General features: G+C 36.8%; 1 protein-coding gene and 1 long non-coding RNA gene across 2 annotated transcripts in view; one reads left to right on the top strand and one right to left on the bottom strand.

Moving 5' to 3' along the window:
- The window catches only part of LOC132119724 (uncharacterized), a 56,975-nt gene that overhangs the window by 13,260 nt on the left and 24,237 nt on the right, over positions 1-19,478 (top strand). The gene's annotated exons all lie outside the window — the stretch shown is intronic.
- Positions 2,805-17,915, bottom strand: sult6b1 (sulfotransferase family, cytosolic, 6b, member 1). Its single transcript, XM_059528869.1, has 7 exons — positions 17,656-17,915; positions 7,325-7,440; positions 7,153-7,242; positions 4,424-4,550; positions 4,240-4,334; positions 3,802-3,958; positions 2,805-3,122 (listed from the first exon to the last, which is right to left on the bottom strand). The coding sequence occupies exons 1-7, from the start codon at positions 17,849-17,851 to the stop codon at positions 2,995-2,997; spliced, it is 909 nt and encodes a 302-aa protein (XP_059384852.1). The 5' UTR covers positions 17,852-17,915; the 3' UTR covers positions 2,805-2,994.

Below are 19,478 nucleotides of genomic sequence, written 5' to 3'. Positions count from 1 at the left end.
ATGCAAAACAAACCCATAATAATAAGAAAATGGGTTTCATTCTAAATAATTTCTGTTTCAAATATTTTATAATTTATATTTCCAATGTATTTTATTATCAAAGTGATTTATTGGGTGAAATCAATTAATTTTAATTTATGATGGAGTATTATGAAACCACATAAATTATAGTTTTTTTTTTAAAACAAAAATATATTTTGTTAACTGTATTATAAAATAATTAAAAATATTTTTTTTTTATTTCAAATAGTTCATTATTTTCCATGTGGTTAATGGGGTGAGATTTATTTAATTTATAATGCAATATTATTGAAGCACTATATGGTAATCTTATTTAACAATACAAAATATGTTTTGTAAAAGGGTTAGTTCACCCAATAATCAAAATTTTGACATTAATAACTCACCCTCATGTCGTTCCAAACCAGTAAGACCACCATTTAGTTATTAATGACATAATTTAGATTTTTGGGTGAACTAACCCTTTAACTGTATAATGAAAATAAAAACTTTGTTTAAAAAATATTTAAAATAAATAATAATTAGCATATCAATTATTGATTATTATGACCTCAAAGAAATCCTTATAAATTATGAAAATGCTGTCACAATGCAAAATGAAACCATAATGATAATAAAAATAGGTTTATAATTTATATTTATGAATACACTGTTCATTAGTCTTAAATTTTTTTTAAAAAGCTAAAATATTTTTACAATATAGTTTACACTGAACCTCATGACAAATGATCTCATCGTATCACAGACGATCAGCGAGTGACTCAATTCTGATTGGGTCTGACCAGAGTGAAAAGGGCAGTTTGTGTGACATTTGAACTCATGCTTTGTCTTATTTGCTGAAATGGTTCCTCGACTCCTGAGAGGAGCAGAATAAATGGCAACAGTTTGATATATGACATCTAGATGAGACATTCTGCTCCAGACATGTTTTCCTGCAGCATAGCTATTTTTCTTTGTGTGCTCCAAATCTCATTTTGACCACTTCCACAGAATTGTGGATTACATCCAATGCATTTAATATTTTATCTTTCAAATTGAAAATTTTAGCTTGGAACGTTTTATGAAATCTGTTTGATTTGACGCTGAATGACGCAGTTTTCTTTCGAGAGCAGTGCATGTTTGTGCTTGGTGGATTTTCTACCAGGATTTGATGTAAGAAGAACCAGTTATAGGAATAACTGATGTCACACCACAATCAATCATACCAGTGTTTATAAAATACATCGGCTCCATGATATCTGTCATCAACTAAACCCACATCAGCTTTAGTTTTACTGCAGTCATAAAATTCCTTCTAGGATTTTGTAGCAATCTATAGCTTCATATGCTGCTTAAATGGACCACAGGGCTGTTTAGATTCACATGGTGTGGCCTGCATATTCCTTTTTTTTTTGGTGGCATTGGTCTGAACCAGATTAAATTAGGGTTTGATTGATGCCGGTCGGATATGAGCACTTTTCTGCATTTCCTCACTGATCATCTTGTTTTGACAAGACAATCTCGGTAACATTTCCAGGATGTGCTGTTTATGTAGGGGTCATCTGCTGTTCACATCATCACGGCTGTAATTAGAGCTCATTAGGGATGATGGGACTCTCCTGACGAGTCTAACAGCATGGCTATGTTAAGAACACCATACTAATCATACTGTTTTACAATATGCACAATATAAACTATGCACAGCGTGCAAATTGGCCTAATGGATGTATTATAAAATACTTATTACAAGCTATGACTGCACAAATGACTTGCATACCCACAATGCAATGCACCTGACGTGATCTTCCATTTCCAGAGCGATCAAATGAACCAAAATTGTTATCAGCTGTGATTCTTAATGTCCTTGTTGACAAAAATACAAAGGAAACTATGTTTATCCTCGCTGCGGCCATAAATGTTTTATTAAATAAATAAATGAACTAACTGAAATAAACATAAAATAATAAATAATGATAATAAATATCGTTAATATAAAATAATAGTCAAATTCATAATAATGAGGATTATATAAAATAAATATAATAATATAAAAAAACTAAAACTTTTTTTTTTATTTCAACTAGTTTCATTTGTCATTTTAATGCACTGTACCTTAATGTACTAAAATAACTATTAAAAAAAATTATAAAAAAAACTTAATATACATTTAAAAGAAATAAGAACTACTAAAAAAGCGACAAAATTACTAAAAACTAAACGGATTAAAATATGATTAAACTAATATTATCTCAATGACACTTAAATAAACCTAAAATAACACTAAAATAATAAGCTGGAATTGTTTTTTTTTTTTTTATTCTTGTGTAGTTTCGTTGGTTTTTCAGCATGTTTTTGAGATCACATATCCCATCCACATTGATATCCGCCTAGTTTCATGAGCTTCTACCAAACAAACGATGGATTATTTAATGAAAAAAAAAAAAATTCTGCTGCTTGGACACTAAACATTTGACATCAACAGTAAAAAATATGAAAGTTTTCAAATTGATAACTATTTTTATTTGAATGTCCTAAATATGCACCATTATACGGTTGGTTACATTTTATTACAGATTCCCAAAGTATTGTTTTGTCCCTTCCCTTATATACTCAGAACAGAAGCAAATCAGTTGTAAAAACAAAGACCTTTTGGCTAGTCAGGTTCTCGTGGACCCAGGGTGGATTTATTGTTTTAGTGCATGGCATAAGGAAATAATTTCACTCCTTTCAGGTTTATGGCGACTGAACTATTGCGCCGACTAGTGGTGAACACTTGCAATAGATATTTCTGACAGAGAATGAAATAGTGTTGACATCTTTTTTTTTTATTAATAAATGTTAGCATGAGGTTTAATGACAGTGAGGTTTTTGTGCTTATTGTAAACAATGTAAATGCATCAAAACACAAATGATGAGAGTGATTAAACAGCTGCCCGTGTGAATGACAGTAAATGCCTATGAAGTGAAGAGTTGGCTCTCGTCGAGCCGTCTCATTTATTGGCAGTAAAGGTCATACTTCAGTCTGGCTCCGAGCTTTGTTCCAGCTAGTTTGGCTTGGAAAACCTCATCCATCTGTTTACTCTGAGCATCGGTAAAATGATTCTTCCAGTCGCCCACCTCACCTGCAGACAAAACATGTGACAGGAAAAAAAACTTGAATTTGGTGTAAATTAGATGCATTATAGACTTCATTGATCATAACAGGTTTTGAGCTCATTGAACCGGAGTTGATTGACAGCTTCATTTATTTTAAAGGAAGCTTTCTTTTCTCGTTTTCTGTTTATAACCTAATCCAAATTTATTTTTTTATTTTATGCTACTACTGCAAACGTTTCTGGATTGTCAGCCAAATTTAAAGGGATAGTTATCCCCCCCCAAAAAAAACGAAAATTGACGATTTAAAAAAAGCATTTAAAAAAAATGGGAAAACAATGCACCAAAATCAATTAAAATCTTTGTTTTTGAAATGTTTATATAGATAGATATTTATATATATATATATTACATTTGATTAAAATTAGGAAAAATATTGAGATTATTGAAAAAAAAACATTTCTCTTTTTTCAAATAAAATGCAAAATATCTAAAAATTTGTAAAAAAAAAAAATTAAGATTTGTTTTTTTGGCTATGTAGACATATTATATATATATATATATATATATATATATATATATATATATAGTTCTATTGTTATTTTATGTAAAAATGCTGTACCTGAGGAATTTGTGGGATACATTTTTAAATTAATTTGATCTGAAATCCATAATGAAGCGATTATTTTTTATTTTATTTTTTTTTACCTTTTCTGAAGAAGATGTTGCCAAAATTGCCATGAGATTTCTGGGAGTTTTCCAGCATGGCACTGAATGTACTTTGTCCAGCGATGCTGCTGACCTGCTCATCGGTCAGAGGAAGGCTGAAGAACTCAGAAATTTTCTTCACACCTTCCGGAAGGTTCTGCATGAACAGCAGAAAAAGCTCAAACATTTTAAACTAGACCAAGTCTTAGCACCACAGCAGGTTAAAAAGTCAACACGACGGCAGATTTGCTTCTTAATTCACAGCTTTTATCATTGCACATGTTCTAAAGTCTTCACAATCCTCTGTGAATATTTGTTTCCCTCAGAAATGCATCACATAAAATGGGTTAAAAACAGTCTCACTTTGACTTTTAAGACAAACGGTCAATGAATATGAAACTGTGAGGTTGCAAACAAAGCACACTCAGGTTGCTCTACCTGTTTCAGCTCCTCATACGTCACAATCATCACGTTTGGGTCGTCTAGACGTTTTTCCCAGGCGAGAGTATGATCAAAATAAGAGCCCCAGGCAACTGAAGAGATGACATAACCGTATATCTTCAGTCCCCCATAATATTCACTTAAACAGCATTTAGCTTTCATTGTTCAATGTTTTTCTCACCTTCACCAGCCATGAAGTCAGAGAAGAACTTGTCCCACGACTCGGCGTTGGGCAGAAGCGGGTTTTTGTTCATGAAATGGTAGTATGAGACAAGCGTGTCTTTAGGGTTTCTGAACACCACCAGAATCTGAAAAAAGACGTTGTATGAGATGAGAGAAAACAGTGTGTTCTGTTCTAATCTGAATTCATTTGTTCCATGTAACGTTTAAACCAATAAGCACAGAATCGGAATTCATCTGATGCATTATGCATTTTGAAATATCACATTTTTTTGTTTTGAAATTCGTCAGTCTTGACCCATACTGGCTATTAATATTCAGTCAAATCCTCGCGTAGTGAAAACCTAATTTAATTTGCTTACATTCAACATTACCAACTGGTCAAATTATGGTGAAATTCTCCACTTTTCCATTATAGTTATATTTACTATAATTCATAAGTGTGCATGTATTTGATTGAAAAAAAAAACTGTAAAAACAGCAATATTGTAAATTTTTATTATAATTTCAAATAACTGTTTTCTATGTGAATATCTGTTAAAATGTAATTTTTTTCTGTGATGCACAGCTGTATTTTCAGCATCATTCTTCCAGTCTTCAGTGTCACATGATCTTCAGAAATCAGAATAATATTCTGATTATTATCAATGTTGAAAACAGTTGTGCTGCACAACTATTTTTGTGGAAACCGTGATAGATTAAAATTTTTTGGATTCTTTGATGAATGGAAAGTTCAAAAGAACAGTGTTTATTTGAAGTAGAAATCTTTTGTAACAGTATAAATCTCTACTGTCACCTTTGATCAATTTAATGCATCTTTGATGAATAAAAGTATGCATTTCTTTGCAAACCAAACTTATGTTCCCTAACAGTGTGAACTGTGAATGTGAACGTCATTGGTGTGTTTGGCCCGTGCAGTTCTTTTATGGTTGGTATCAGCGCTTAATTTGTAAATTGTGAGGTCCCGGAACTATTTAATAACTATTTTATTTGATATTTAATTGATTTTAAGAGCGTGCACAGTTGCATTAAGTCTGTGAGGTCATGAATAACATGGAAATGCCATGCGATTTTAAAACAACAATTTCCAGGCCTAAAAACGTTTTAAATAAGTTGTGGAATTTTAATTTAGCAAATCTCTGTGTAATAGAGTTATATTTAATCAGGTCCTATATTTCTGTGGGGGGCTATGTGTAGCTATATCGCATGGTTCTCGCAGCTTTCAAGTTTATAATGAGGGAAAATCTCAAAGTATTGTTTGTAATCTCATGCATTTATTCAACATAGCTTAGGTTTGAATGATAAAATAAATCAATACAAACTATTAGATTAAATCAGTCATTCGAAACCAGCCTTCGAATCCATGAACTCTCTCGGAGCGCGCTTCTCATCAGCGCATCTTGTCTGTACTAAAGCGACCTGCTGCACGCTGCGATATAAGTCTTTAGGGCTGTGCAAAAAATCGAATGAGATTTTCATGCACATCTCATCAGTAAAGACGCTCCTGTAATTAGAAGTATATCTCCAGCACGTGCGTTCGGATCAGGGTTGCCAGGTTTTCACAACAAATCCTGCCCAGTTGCTTCTTAAACCTAGTCCAAAAATAGTCCAATCGCGCTTTCAGGAGGTTCCCAGATAAAAATTGCTTCCCGGGGTTACAATATAAGTTTTTTAGCAGGGTTGTCTTGGTAAAAATTAGCATTTTAGGGGCTAAATATCACGTTATTTGTATTGGGGTCGCTTCGACCCGCGGACATGAAAAACAAACACAGACTTGGCAACACTGGTTGGCATTTACTACACCGAGCCGTAATTCACTGACAATCTACACAAAATCGATGTTAAAATCGCAGGCGATTCTTTGTCGATTTTGAAAATGATTTTGTGTTAGTTGTCGGTAGACTACGGCTCTGTGTAGTAACTGCCGCTCCACCAGAACCAGTGTTGCCAAGTCTGCGATTGTTTTTCATATCCGCGGTTTGAAGCAATCCCAATACAAATAACGTGATACTTAGCCCCTAAAATGCAAATTTTACCAAGGCAACCCTGCTAAAAAACTGATATTGTAACCCCAGAAGCAATTTCTATCGGGGAACCTCCTGGAAACGCGATTGGGCTAGTTTTGGACTAGGTTTAAGAAGCAACTGGGCAGGATTTGTTGTGAAAACCTGGCAACCCTGATCCGAACGCACGTGCTGGAGATATACTTCTAATCACAAGAGCATCTTTACTGATGAGATGTGCATGAAAATCTCATTCGATTTTTTGCACAGCCCTACAAGTCTTTCACTCGTATTTCTAATCGGGTAATTGTTGTATTGTCACAAAAATGTATAATTTGTACACCTTTTAAGTATTTTAAGCCATTTGGTCCTCGCGTGCTCCACAGGCTGTACAGTAGCCTACGAGCCCTCACAGTCACATCCAAAGCTTGCGTGTATAAATACCAAAGCTCTTTTAAATACTTATCATTGGTTAAATATTTGTTAAACCCTCTGATTTAAAACGATAATAATGAATTAAAATAGAGATATTAATTTTGGATCATTTTCCACGGCACATATCTGGCTATTCTTCTGTCTGCCATACGGAAACGCCACCCCTGGAGGAGGGGGATCGGATTTCGGAGCTTCCGGATCCGGCTTGTTCCGGCACAAATTAAGCCCTGGTTGGTATCTAGTGTCATGTGACCTCTCCAATGTGATTCAAAGTGCACTCGTTGTTACTGACCTTTGGTTTCTTAGTGAAGAAAGAGGGAGGCATTTTGTCAGGATGCAGATGAGTTCCCAGAAGCCTCCTTGGGGGCATTTCAGCCAGTTTCTGTAAGGCAAATGTGAAGTGTTTGTTCGTTCAGGGTAAACGTTCCCAGATTCATTCACAGCTTGTTTGTGCTGTTACTGACCTCTTGAACCTCTGGAGGTAAAAACTCAACCAGAGGAGGCCTTTCAGGTGGTTTCTCATCTTTCCCAGTGGAAGCATTCAATATTTTACGCAAGACTGACACCATCCAGTTAAACCCTGTTAGAAATTAATTACAAACAGAGAAAGAGAGACACTCAAAACTTTAGATCTTGTTGTTAATCGGAAACTATTTTAACATCTTTGCATCACAGATGAGATTTAATTCAAGAAGCACAAGCAGAAGAAATGTATGGAAGCATTTTTTATGCCCTGAAAATTGCCACCAAAAATGTCTTTACAAATCATTTGTGAAATCATCATTGCTCATAAAGCAGTTCTTAAATTGTTGCATAATTCAGTGCCACAGTTTTGGTGCAAATTGTCTGTGAAACTGCATTGTGTAAATTCAGTTTGGTGCACCAATGTACCCAAGTGTTTGAATTTCATGAATGCACAGAATTGCTTCACTCTTCAGTGTCCAGTGATACAGCTGGTGTTGACAATGAGCATAACTCGTTATTACGCAAGAATTGTAAAAGTGTGTCATGCACTGAAGAGAAACAGGTTACGTGAGGTTGTTTGTTTGAAGAATGAAAGATCTGGACTTCTGTTAAAGGCAAGATGTGAATCTTTGCACCTCAGTTTCATCCATGTAACACAAACAGAATGAAAGTAAAACCATTCTTAAGTACTTCTTAAGTTTTTTAATGTTTAATTCATTGCAACACCTTTGCAAAATCATTGTGCTGCGATTTTAATGTAAATTGTTTCATGAAATGTGTCTAATTCAATTCCACAATTTTTGGTGCAAATTGTCTGTAAAACTGCATTACGTAAATTGTCACATTCAGTCCAGTATGGAGCCAAAAGAGTCTCAATAAAGATAAATGCACACACTACATTCACATATGCACACACATGATTCATACATGTACACACATGATTCATAAATACAAACACAGGATACACAAATGCGTACAAAATGTACAAATGCACACACAAAATTTAAAAAGCACAGAAGATTCACAAATGCATACAAAATTCAGAAATGCACACAAATTTCAGAAATACACACACAATTCAGAAATGCAAACAACATTTACAAATGCACTCAAGATTCACAAATGCACAGGACAAGATTCAGAAATGTATTTCTGATGCACACACACATATATCTTGATTTACAAACTGCTTGCGGTCTGTGAACTTCACTGCATTTGTGTGTGAATTTTGAGACTCCCCTGACTTGGCTCGACACACAAATGCCTTTTTTTAAACAGGGAATGATCTGCAACCAATCAGATATCTCCCTTCTTTTAGCCAATCACAAGAACGCACCACAGGTGGGGGATTGTTTACTTATAAGCTAATCACATGAACGCGTTCACACAGCGCGATATGCCTGTGGTGCGGCATATTATAGCCTACTTATTTATGAAATTGTATGAAAATACAGATGTTTATATTACAATTCAGGTTTATTTTTTTATTTTTTTTACAAAATATAAATTAAAAAATGTCCCAATACATATAGCCCAGTGACTGCAGAAAAAAAGTTAACCATGGATTCATAAATTTGCAATAGGCAATTATTTCATTTTATTGAAATATTTTAATGAAAGTAAAAAAAAAAATTACACCTTTTTGAATATTTAAATATATCTAAATATTATTTTGGATGCAATATAGAAGTCACTTTAATTATAATATTCGGTCCCTACATGAAGAGAGAGTCAGTGGTCCGCTGTGAGGGGAAAGTGACTCTCTGACTGCATAATGGCTTCTCCTATCATTGTTTCCTGCACCTCTTGCCACATGTACAGTTTATCTATCTCTGTCGCTGATGAGGGATTCACATGTGATAAATGCAGGGAAATAGTTAGGCTGACAGAGAAGATTTCAGAATTAGAGACACGCATCCAAACTTTAATTGAGGACAGTAAGAATGTTAGGGCTCTAGATACGGCTTTGGATGCGTCTAGCTCAGGGATTCCTGTACATTGTTCGGTTCCGGAAACAGAGCCCCAGCAGCAGGGCAACTGGGTGACGGTGAGGCAGCGTAGTCGTGGGTCAAAACACCGCTCTTCTGTTCCGATCAAAACATTAAACAGGTTCTCCCCACTCAGTGATGCACCCACTGAGAAACCTGATGAAAGTGCTCTAGTTATTGGTGATTCTATTGTACGGAACGTGAATATAGAGACACCAGCCACCATAGTCAAATGTTTACCGGGAGCCAGAGCGCCTGACATCTTGGCAAATTTAAAAGTGCTGGCTAATGCTAAACGTAAATACAGTAAGATTGTTATTCATGCCGGCGCTAATGATGTTCGACTTCGCCAGTCGGAGATCACTAAAAATAACATTAAAGAGGTGTGTGAACTTGCAAGCACGATGTCAGACACTGTAATATGCTCTTGTCCCCTCCCTGCTTACCGTGGTGATGAGATGCATAGCAGATTGTCATCACTCAATGGCTGGATGTCTAAGTGGTGCCCACAGAATAACATAGGTTTCATAGACAATTGGACGAGCTTTTGGGGCAGACCTGACCTGTTTAAAAGAGATGGTCTTCATCCCTCCAGGGGTGGCGCCACTCTTCTCTCTAGAAATATGGCAAATAGTCTTAGTGTTTATACTTGACTAACTGGGGCCCAGGTCAGGAAGCAGACAGACTGGCTAAACCGACCGTCTGCTAGCTGCCTCACGTCACAGAGGTCAGTTAATTCTCAGCACATAGAGACTTTTTCACCTAGATATCACACTATAGAGACCGTGTCTGTTCCCCGAACTAGAAAAAACAAAAAACGTCCAAACCAAGTTAAGATTAACAATTTAATTGAGGTTCAACAAATAAAAAACAGAAGCAATTTGGATAAACAAATGATAAAGCTTGGCTTATTGAATATCAGATCCCTTTCTACGAAAACACTTTTTGTAAATAATATGATCACTGATCATAATATAGATGTACTCTGTTTGACAGAAACCTGGCTAAAACCTGATGATTACATTATTTTAAATGAGTCCACCCCCCAAGATTACTGTTATAAACATGAGCCGCGTCTAAAAGGCAAAGGTGGAGGTGTTGCTTCAATTTATAACAACGTTTTCAGGATCTCTCAGAGGGCAGGCTTCAAGTATAACACGTTTGAAGTAATGGTGCTTCATATAACATTATCCAGAGAAACAAATGTTAATGATAAATCCTCTGTTATGTTTGTACTGGCTACTGTATACAGGCCACCAGGGCACCATACAGACTTTATTAAAGAGTTTGGTTTTTTTTCTATCCAAGTTAGTTCTGGCTGCAGATAAAGTTTTAATAGTTGGTGATTTTAATATCCATGTTGATAATGAAAAAGATGCATTGGGATCAGCATTTATACACATTCTGAACTCTATTGGTGTTAGACAACACGTTTCAGGACCTACTCATTGTCGAAATCATACTCTAGATTTAATACTGTCACATGGAATTGATGTTGATGGTGTTGAAATTATTCAGCCAAGTGATGATATCTCAGATCATTATTTAGTTCTGTGCAAGCTTCATATAGCCAAAATTGTAAATCCTACTTCTTGCTACAAGTATGGAAGAACCATCACTTCTAACACAAAAGACTGCTTTTTAAGTTATCTTCCTGATGTATCCAAATTCCTTGGCATATCCAAAACCTCAGAACTTGATGATGTAACAGAAACTATGGACTCTCTCTTTTCTAGCACTTTAAATACAGTTGCTCCTTTACGCTTAAGGAAGTTTAAGGAAAACTGTTTGACACCATGGTATAATGAGCATACTCGCACCCTAAAGAGAGCAGCCCGAAAAATGGAGCGCAGCTGGAGGAAAACAAAACTAGAGGTATTTCGTATTGCTTGGCGGGAAAGTAACATATCCTACAGAAAAGCATTAAAAACTGCTAGATCCGATTACTTTTCTTCTCTTTTAGAAGAAAACAAATATAACCCCAGGTATTTATTCAATACAGTGGCTAAATTAACGAAAAATAAAGCCTCAACAAGTGTTGACATTTCCCAACATCACAGCAGTAATGACTTTATGAACTACTTCTGAACTTACTTCTAAAATTGATACTATAAGAGATAAAATTGCAACCATTCAGCCGTCAGCTACAGTATCACATCAGACAGTGCACTATAGACCCCCTGAGGAACAGTTCCACTCATTCTCTACTATAGGAGAGGAAGAATTGTATAAACTTGTTAAATCATCTAAACCAACAACATGTATGTTAGACCCTATACCATCTAAGCTCCTAAAAGAGGTGCTTCCAGAAGTCATAGATCCTCTTCTGACTATTATTAATTCCTCATTGTCATTAGGATATGTCCCAAAAACCTTCAAACTTGCTGTTATTAAGCCTCTCATCAAAAAACCACAGCTTGACCCCAAAGAACTAGTTAATTATAGACCAATCTCGAATCTCCCTTTTCTGTCCAAGATACTAGAAAAGGTGGTATCCTCACAATTATATTCCTTCTTAGAGAAAAATGGTATATGTGAGGATTTCCAGTCAGGATTTAGACCGTATCATAGTACTGAGACTGCTCTCCTTAGAGTTACAAATGATCTGCTCTTATCATCTGATCGTGGGTGTATCTCTCTATTAGTTTTATTGGATCTTAGTGCTGCGTTTGACACAATTGACCACAACATTCTTTTGCATAGACTTGAACACTTTGTTGGCATCAGTGGAAGTGCATTAGCATGGTTTAAATCGTACTTATATGACCGCCATCAGTTCGTAGCAGTGAATGAAGATGTATCCTATCGATCACAAGTGCAGTATGGAGTACCTCAAGGCTCAGTACTAGGGCCGCTACTCTTCACGCTTTATATGTTACCCTTGGGAGATATCCTCAGGAAACATGGTGTTAGCTTTCACTGTTATGCTGATGATACTCAGCTCTATATTTCTTCGCAGCCCGGTGAAACACACCAATTTGAAAAACTAATGGATTGCTTAGTCGATATAAAAAACTGGATGACAAGTAATTTCTTACTGCTAAATTCTGAAAAAACAGAGGTGTTAATTATAGTACCTAAAAACTCCGCTTGTAATAACCTAGAACAATGTCTAAGACTTGATGGTTGCTCTGTCAATTCTTCGTCATCAGTTAGGAACCTAGGTGTGCTATTTGATCGCAATCTTTCCTTAGAAAGCCACGTTTCTAGCATTTGTAAAACTGCATTTTTCCATCTCAAAAATATATATAAATTACGGCCTATGCTCTCAATGTCAAATGCAGAAATGTTAATCCATGCTTTTATGACCTCAAGGTTAGATTATTGTAATGCTTTATTGGGTGGTTGTTCTGCTCGCTTAGTAAACAAACTACAGCTAGTCCAAAATGCAGCAGCAAGAGTTCTTACTAGAACCAGGAAGTATGACCATATTAGCCCGGTCCTGTCAACACGGCACTGGCTCCCTATCAAGCATCGTATAGATTTTAAAATATTGCTTATTACTTATAAAGCCCTGAATGGTTTAGCACCTCAGTATTTGAATGAGCTCCTTTTACATTATAATCCTCTACGTCCGCTACGTTCTCAAAACTCAGGCAATTTGATAATACCTAGAATATCAAAATCAACTGCGGGCGGCAGATCCTTTTCCTATTTGGCGCCTAAACTCTGGAATAACCTACCTAACATTGTTCGGGAGGCAGACACACTCTTGCAGTTTAAATCTAGATTAAAGACCCATCTCTTTAACCTGGCATACACATAACATACTAATATGCTTTTATTATCCAAATCCGTTAAAGGATTTTTAGGCTGCATTAATTAGGTAAACCGGAACCGGAAACACTTCCCATAACACCCTATGTACTTGCTACATCATTAGAAGAATGGCATCTACGCTAATATTTGTCTGTTTCTCTTTTGTTCCGAGGTCACCGTGGCCACCAGATCCAGTCTGTGTCCAGATCAGAGGGTCACTGCAGTCACCCGGATCCAGTACGTATCCAGACCAGATGCTGGATCAGCACCTAGAAAGGACCTCTACATCCCTGAAAGACAGCGGAGACCAGGACAACTAGAGCCCCAGATACAGATCCCCTGTAAAGACCTTGTCTCAGAGGAGCACCAGGACAAGACCACAGGAAACAGATGATTCTTCTGCACAATCTGACTTTGCTGCAGCCTGGAATTGAACTACTGGTTTCGTCTGGTCAGAGGAGAACTGGCCCCCCAACTGAGCCTGGTTTCTCCCAAGGTTTTTTTCTCCATTCTGTCACCGATGGAGTTTCGGTTCCTTGCCGCTGTCGCCTCTGGCTTGCTTAGTTGGGGACACTTCATCTACAGCGATATCGTTGACTTGATTGCAAATAAATGCACAGACACTATTTAATTGAACAGAGATGACAAAACTGAATTCAATGATGAACTGCCTTTAACTATCATTTTTTCATTATTGACACTGTTTTCCTAATGATTGTTGTTCAGTTGCTTTGACGCAATGTATTTTGTTTAAAGCGCTATATAAATAAAGGTGACTTTGACTTTGACTGCGAAAAGTGGGTCTCCGGCTGCGTGAGGAAAGTGAGTCGTTCGCTGAGGAAAGTGAGTTGATCGCTGCGTGAGGAAAGTGAATCGTTCGCTGAGGAGAGTGAGTTGCTCTCTGCGAGAGGAAAGTGAGTCGTTCGCTGCGAGAGGAAAGTGACTCTCCGGCTGCGGAAAGTGAGTCTTCTTCTGCGCAAAGTGGGTCACCAGCTGCGTGAGCTAAGTCGTTCGTTGATGAAAGTGAGTCGTTCGCTGCGTGAGGAAAGTGAATCGTTCGCTGAGGAAAGTGAGTCGTTCGCTGCGTGAGGAAAGTGAATCGTTCGCTAAGGAAAGTGAGTCGTTCGCTGCGTGAGGTAAGTGAGTTGTTCGCTGAGGAAAGTGAATCGTTCGCTGATTGGCTTATAAGTAAAAAATCCCCCACGTGGGGTGCATTCTTGTGATTGGCTAAAACAAGGGAGATATCTGATTGGTTGCAGATCATTCCTTGTTTAAAAAAAGGTATTTGTGTGTCGAGCCAATTCACACACAATCTCAAAAATTCACACACAAATGCAGTGAAATTCACAGACCGCAAGCAGTTTGTAAATCAAGATATGTGTGTGTGCATCAGAAATACATTTCTGAATCATGTCCTGTGCATTTGTGAATCTTGAGCGCATTTGTAAATGTTGTTTGCATTTCTGAATTGTGCAGAGGTGGGTAGTAACGAGTTACATTTACTTCGTTACATTTACTTGAGTAATGTTTTGGGGTAACTAATACTTTTCGGAGTATATTTAAAGATGGGTACTTTATACTCTTACTTGAGTAAATTTTTGGGGGAAAATCTGTACTTTTACTTCGTTACTGTGGGCGACGCTCCTCTCGTTACTTTATCTTAATGCAATAAATGTTATAAATGCTTCAGTGTATTCCAAACACGCCGTCTACTTTTCTCTGGACAATGAGCGATGCCCATTCGCGAATGATTCATTCATTTGAGTCAATTCTGTTCAAAGGCTTGATCAAACCAATTGGCAAACGAGTGAATTGGTTCATGAATCAGTTTGAATGAGTCGTTCAGTTCCCTGCCGCACGCGCTGAGCGTCTGAAGTGGTTCACTCAGAGTTGTAACGTTTAAGAACATCAGCAGCGTTGAAAACGTGGCTGAAACTGCATTGAATTGAAAGCAATTCTGCAAAGGCTATTATTTGCTAGCGATGGAGATCCTTATTAGATGAACACCACGTGTGCTGTCTACTGTTTAACAGGTAATAACTTGGGCTACATTCGATTACAGTACACGATACCACTGTGACATTTGTTTGTTGTACGTGTGAGGCTTATAACAGAGGGGAGTCAAGTTGAATGCAGCTTCCAAAAGACAAAAAATAGCCGATTAAGATTATATTAATTTTAATACTATCAAACCGGCGCGAGTACGTTCAGCAAGTCATATCATCAGCTTCTAAATTCAGATCTGTGTTTGCTTCCTGGCGCTGCCAGAGATAGATGCGTTTTTACAGCACTGCGCTTTATAACCAATCACACATGATTCTTTTGAGCTTATTAAAGCATTGGCCAATCAGAGGTGTTCCGATGAGTCATCGCTGAAATGCCGGTGCTTCCTTCACTCGCTCACTGACTGAATACCTCTTTCTGGCGAATTCTTTCGCAGGAACAACAAAGTGCAGATGTGTGTACGAATCTTTAATTTAGATATTGATTTCACAGTGTTAACAGTTTCAGTGATTTTAATGGGAGTTTCTGAGAGTGATTGAAATCTAGACTGTCAGTGAAAATGATCTTTAATAATGTAAATGTTATTTGCTCTCTTTCTGAACAATGAAAGATTAGTAGCAATATTTATATCACATTAACTTTCAATGTTAAATTCACATTTAATATAAAGTCAGTCGTATTAATAATATGTTATGGCATGACACCTATATCTGTTACTTAAGTAAACAGACTGGGTTTTATAATAAATTACATAAATTGGAGTAAAGGCTGATTAAATATATACATTTATACACGCACACATAAATTACATACATTTTATCTATATATCTAAATAAAAATAGGCTCAGTATATATGACCCAAAGTAACTAGTAACTAACTACTTGAGTAGATTTTTTATCCTATACTCTTTTACTCTTACTCAAGTAACTATTCAAGACTAGTACTTTTACTTTTACTTGAGTAAATATTTCTAGAAGTACTTTTACTTTTACTTGAGTAAATATTTCTAGAAGTACTTTTACTTTTACTTGAGTAAATATTTCTAGAAGTACTTTTACTTTTACTTGAGTACAGTTTTTGGGTACTCTACCCACCTCTGGAATTGTGTGTGTATTTCTGAATTTTGTATGCATTTGTGAATCTGTGCTTTTTAAATTTTGTGTGTGCATTTGTGAATTTTGTGCGCATTTGTGTATCCTGTGTGTGTATTTATGAATTATGTGTGTGCATGTGTGAATCCTATGTGTGCATATGTGAATGTAGTGTGTGCATTTATCTTTATTGAGACTCTTTTGGCTCCATAGTCCAGTGTGACCATTTTCAATGTGAATGGTTTGAAAAAAAATATTCTTATGTAAATTCATTCAGTTGCATAGATTTAAACTAGTATTAGAGATTCATGAAATAATACAGCTGTTGAGGCGTCTTGTCATTTCATATCGTTACATAAGAATGACAATTGTGTCATGCATTGCTCAGAAACAGGTTACACGAGGCTGTTTGTTTAAGGAACGATAGATCCAGATTTGTGTTAAAGGCAATATGCAAATCTTTAATAACTAGGTTAGAGCTGTTAATTAAGTCTTTGCAACAAGGTTTCATTCATGAACACAAGCAGAATTAAGTTATGAATCCTTTCTTATGCACTGTGAATTCTCACATTAAATTCATTACAATAATTTTATTTGCAAAATCATTCTGTCTGACCATTTCAATGTAGGTTTTTCATAAAACAGGTCTTAAGTTATTGCATCTAATTCAATTCCACAATTTTTTTTGGCGTAACTTGTCTGTAAAACCGCATTATGTAAATTGTCATACTCAGCCAAATGTGATATTTTTCAGTGTAAATGGGTTGTAGAAACCAATTCTTGTGTAAAATAGCTTGGCTGCACCAATTTACACCAATGTTTGAGTTTCATGAATGCAAGGAATTTCTTCACTCTTCAGTGTCCTGTGTTACAGCTGGTTTTGATATTGAGCATAACTCGCTCGTTACATAAAAATCACAAACGTGTCATGCATTGAGGAGAATCAAGTTACATGAATGTAGTTCTTAAAAAAATTAAAGATTCAGAGTTGTGTTAAAGGTGAAATGTTAGTCTTTAGGTTTAGAGCACCAAGAGTTTATTTAAAGTATATATCCATTCTTATGCACTTTAAATACTCACATTAAATTCAAATTTGTTTGTAAATCATTTGAAAAAGAATTATTGATACGATTTTAATGTATATACTCAATTCCAAATTTTTTGGTGCAAATTATTTGTAAAACCGCCTTCAGTCCAGTGTGATTGTTTTCTATTTTATATATGTGTGATTGTGAATATTTTATAAAAAACAATTCTTATGTAAATTTGCTTGGGTGCACCAATTTGCACCGGTGTTTGAGTATCATGAGTCGGTTAATGGAGGAAGTTTAACAAGAGAAATGTCCTTGAGCAAACTGTGAGTTATGTAACCTGACTCCACCAGCAGCTTTGCACTAGTTTTAGGGTTTGTCGAGAAAACTTTCGCACATGCAAGTCCTACAGTCCTACAAAAGCAAACGCAGCTAAACCCATCTTGTTTTACTTACCACATTTAGGGTATGCCACCAGGATAAGGTCATCCTCTCTGGTCTCCAGATCTTTTAACTTGTCCAGGGTCTCTGGAGGGCTGAGGATCAGGGAGTACAGGATTCCCTCTCGCTTATAAAGCTTGTCTTCGTCTTTCATTTTTGCTGCTTTCTCCATCCTATCCTTCATTGTACTCATGGCTGGTGGTTGACTCATGTTTGCTGTGGATTCTTGTCCTGGTGAGGTTCAGATTCGCAGAAACACACACACACATACACACACACACACACACACACACACACACACACACACACACACACACACACAGTATTTATGCTGTAGTCCAGGAAGGAAAATGCTGTAGATCCGCCCACAGACACGGCTCGCGTGAGATATCTCCATTTCCGCCGTCCGAGAGGCCCTTAATCAACATAAGGGCTTGGTGTTAGTCTGGCAGATCATTGTGTTTGAGACACGCACAGCATGAAAAGCCAGTTTTGGCAGAGGTGAAAGGTAAAATGTAATCTGTAGTCAGTTCATGTAGCTCAGCTGCTGAACTCACTCACTGTGAAGCAGTATAGAAATACAGTTTTTTTTCTTTTCTTTTTTTATATGTAGTTAATTTAACTTAATTGTAGTTAAGTTGTAAATAAAACAAAGGTTAAAGGTATAAGAGAATACTTTTTCAAAATTTCATGTTTTATTTAATATGTTGCTTGTGTTACTTCTTTGTAAATCTTTATGAAAATTACAAGCAATATCTGAGTATAAACGTTTAAGGTAACTTATGTTACCATGGATCCCTGAGTAGGGAACAAGACACTGCGTCCTCTAGGGGTCGCTATGGGGAATGGTTCGTCATGGCCCGTGTCTGAAGCATACATTGAAAAACACCAACAACGTGTATGTGTAGTCACATACACAACATGTAGCCACTAACGCTGTGACTATAGTATAAATAGGCACCGAGAGAACACGTCATCCACTTATTCGTCTGAAGCTTGTGCCCAAAGCATGGCAAGAAACCTAGAGGACGCAGTATCTCATTCCCTACTAAGAGAACTATGGTTACATAAGTAACCTGAAACGTTCCCTTTCAAGGGAACTTCAGACTGTGTCCTTTAGGGGTCGCTATGGGGAACAGTATACCCATGCCACCATGCTAAGGGGAGTGCAGGCAGGCCAGAACCATGGCGAGCACTAAGTACGAGCTCTACCTTTTCCATGGTAGTTGCCTAGGCTAAATACCCAAACTTACCTGTTAGGGCCAGACTCCTGGGCCCTGGATAGAGCTCAAGGCTTGGAATCAAGAATAGATTCCTTTAAGGGATACGACCAAGCATCATATTAAGTCTTGCCTGTCACACAGTGGCTAACCCTTGCTCTCATATAGGTTTGCTGAAGGAACTGTCTCAACAAATCCGCAGTAGCAATACACTGTTTAAATCGGTATCCTGAGGATATATAGGTGGAGTGGCGCCCAAGATGAAAGGGTCTTTTACCAGCTCAAGAAAGGGCACAAAGCAACCACGTGAAGTCCTCACAATATAGGATTTTAGAAAAGAACGCAGAGTACTAGTGTGCAAACTTACCACAGTGTGGATTTAGGAAAGTGTGGTTTTGGAGTTCCCAGAAGTGCTGAACTGAACGGGAGAGGCAAGCTCAAATACAGCCCTCTAAGGTGAGGGAAGTACTGCCTGAGACAGCATTACAAAAGAAGGTTCTTGCAAATGCCAACATATTCTTCCCGCTCAATGCTTCACCATCCCCTCGGGGCACCCATAACTGGACATCCAGGAAATTTGGCAATAGCTGAAACAAATCCATCAAGACGTTTTTGACT

This window comes from Carassius carassius, chromosome 38 (genome assembly GCF_963082965.1).
Source record: "Carassius carassius chromosome 38, fCarCar2.1, whole genome shotgun sequence".
Lineage (NCBI taxonomy): Eukaryota > Metazoa > Chordata > Actinopteri > Cypriniformes > Cyprinidae > Carassius > Carassius carassius.
Note: the sequence above shows the minus strand (reverse complement) of the source record. Positions and strands in the feature narration are given on the sequence as shown.

What these genes read in the sequence shown, in the direction of transcription:
- sult6b1 (XM_059528869.1), bottom strand. Translation starts at nt 17,851, where the DNA reads ATGAGTCAACCACCAGCCATGAGTACAATGAAGGATAGGATGGAGAAA. An exon ending in TACCTCCAGAGGTTCAAGAG is followed by an intron (nt 7,243 to 7,324) that starts GTCAGTAACAGC and finishes TTTGCCTTACAG; the next exon opens with AAACTGGCTGAAATGCCCCC. An exon ending in TCTTCACTAAGAAACCAAAG is followed by an intron (nt 4,551 to 7,152) that starts GTCAGTAACAAC and finishes GTCTTTTTTCAG; the next exon opens with ATTCTGGTGGTGTTCAGAAA.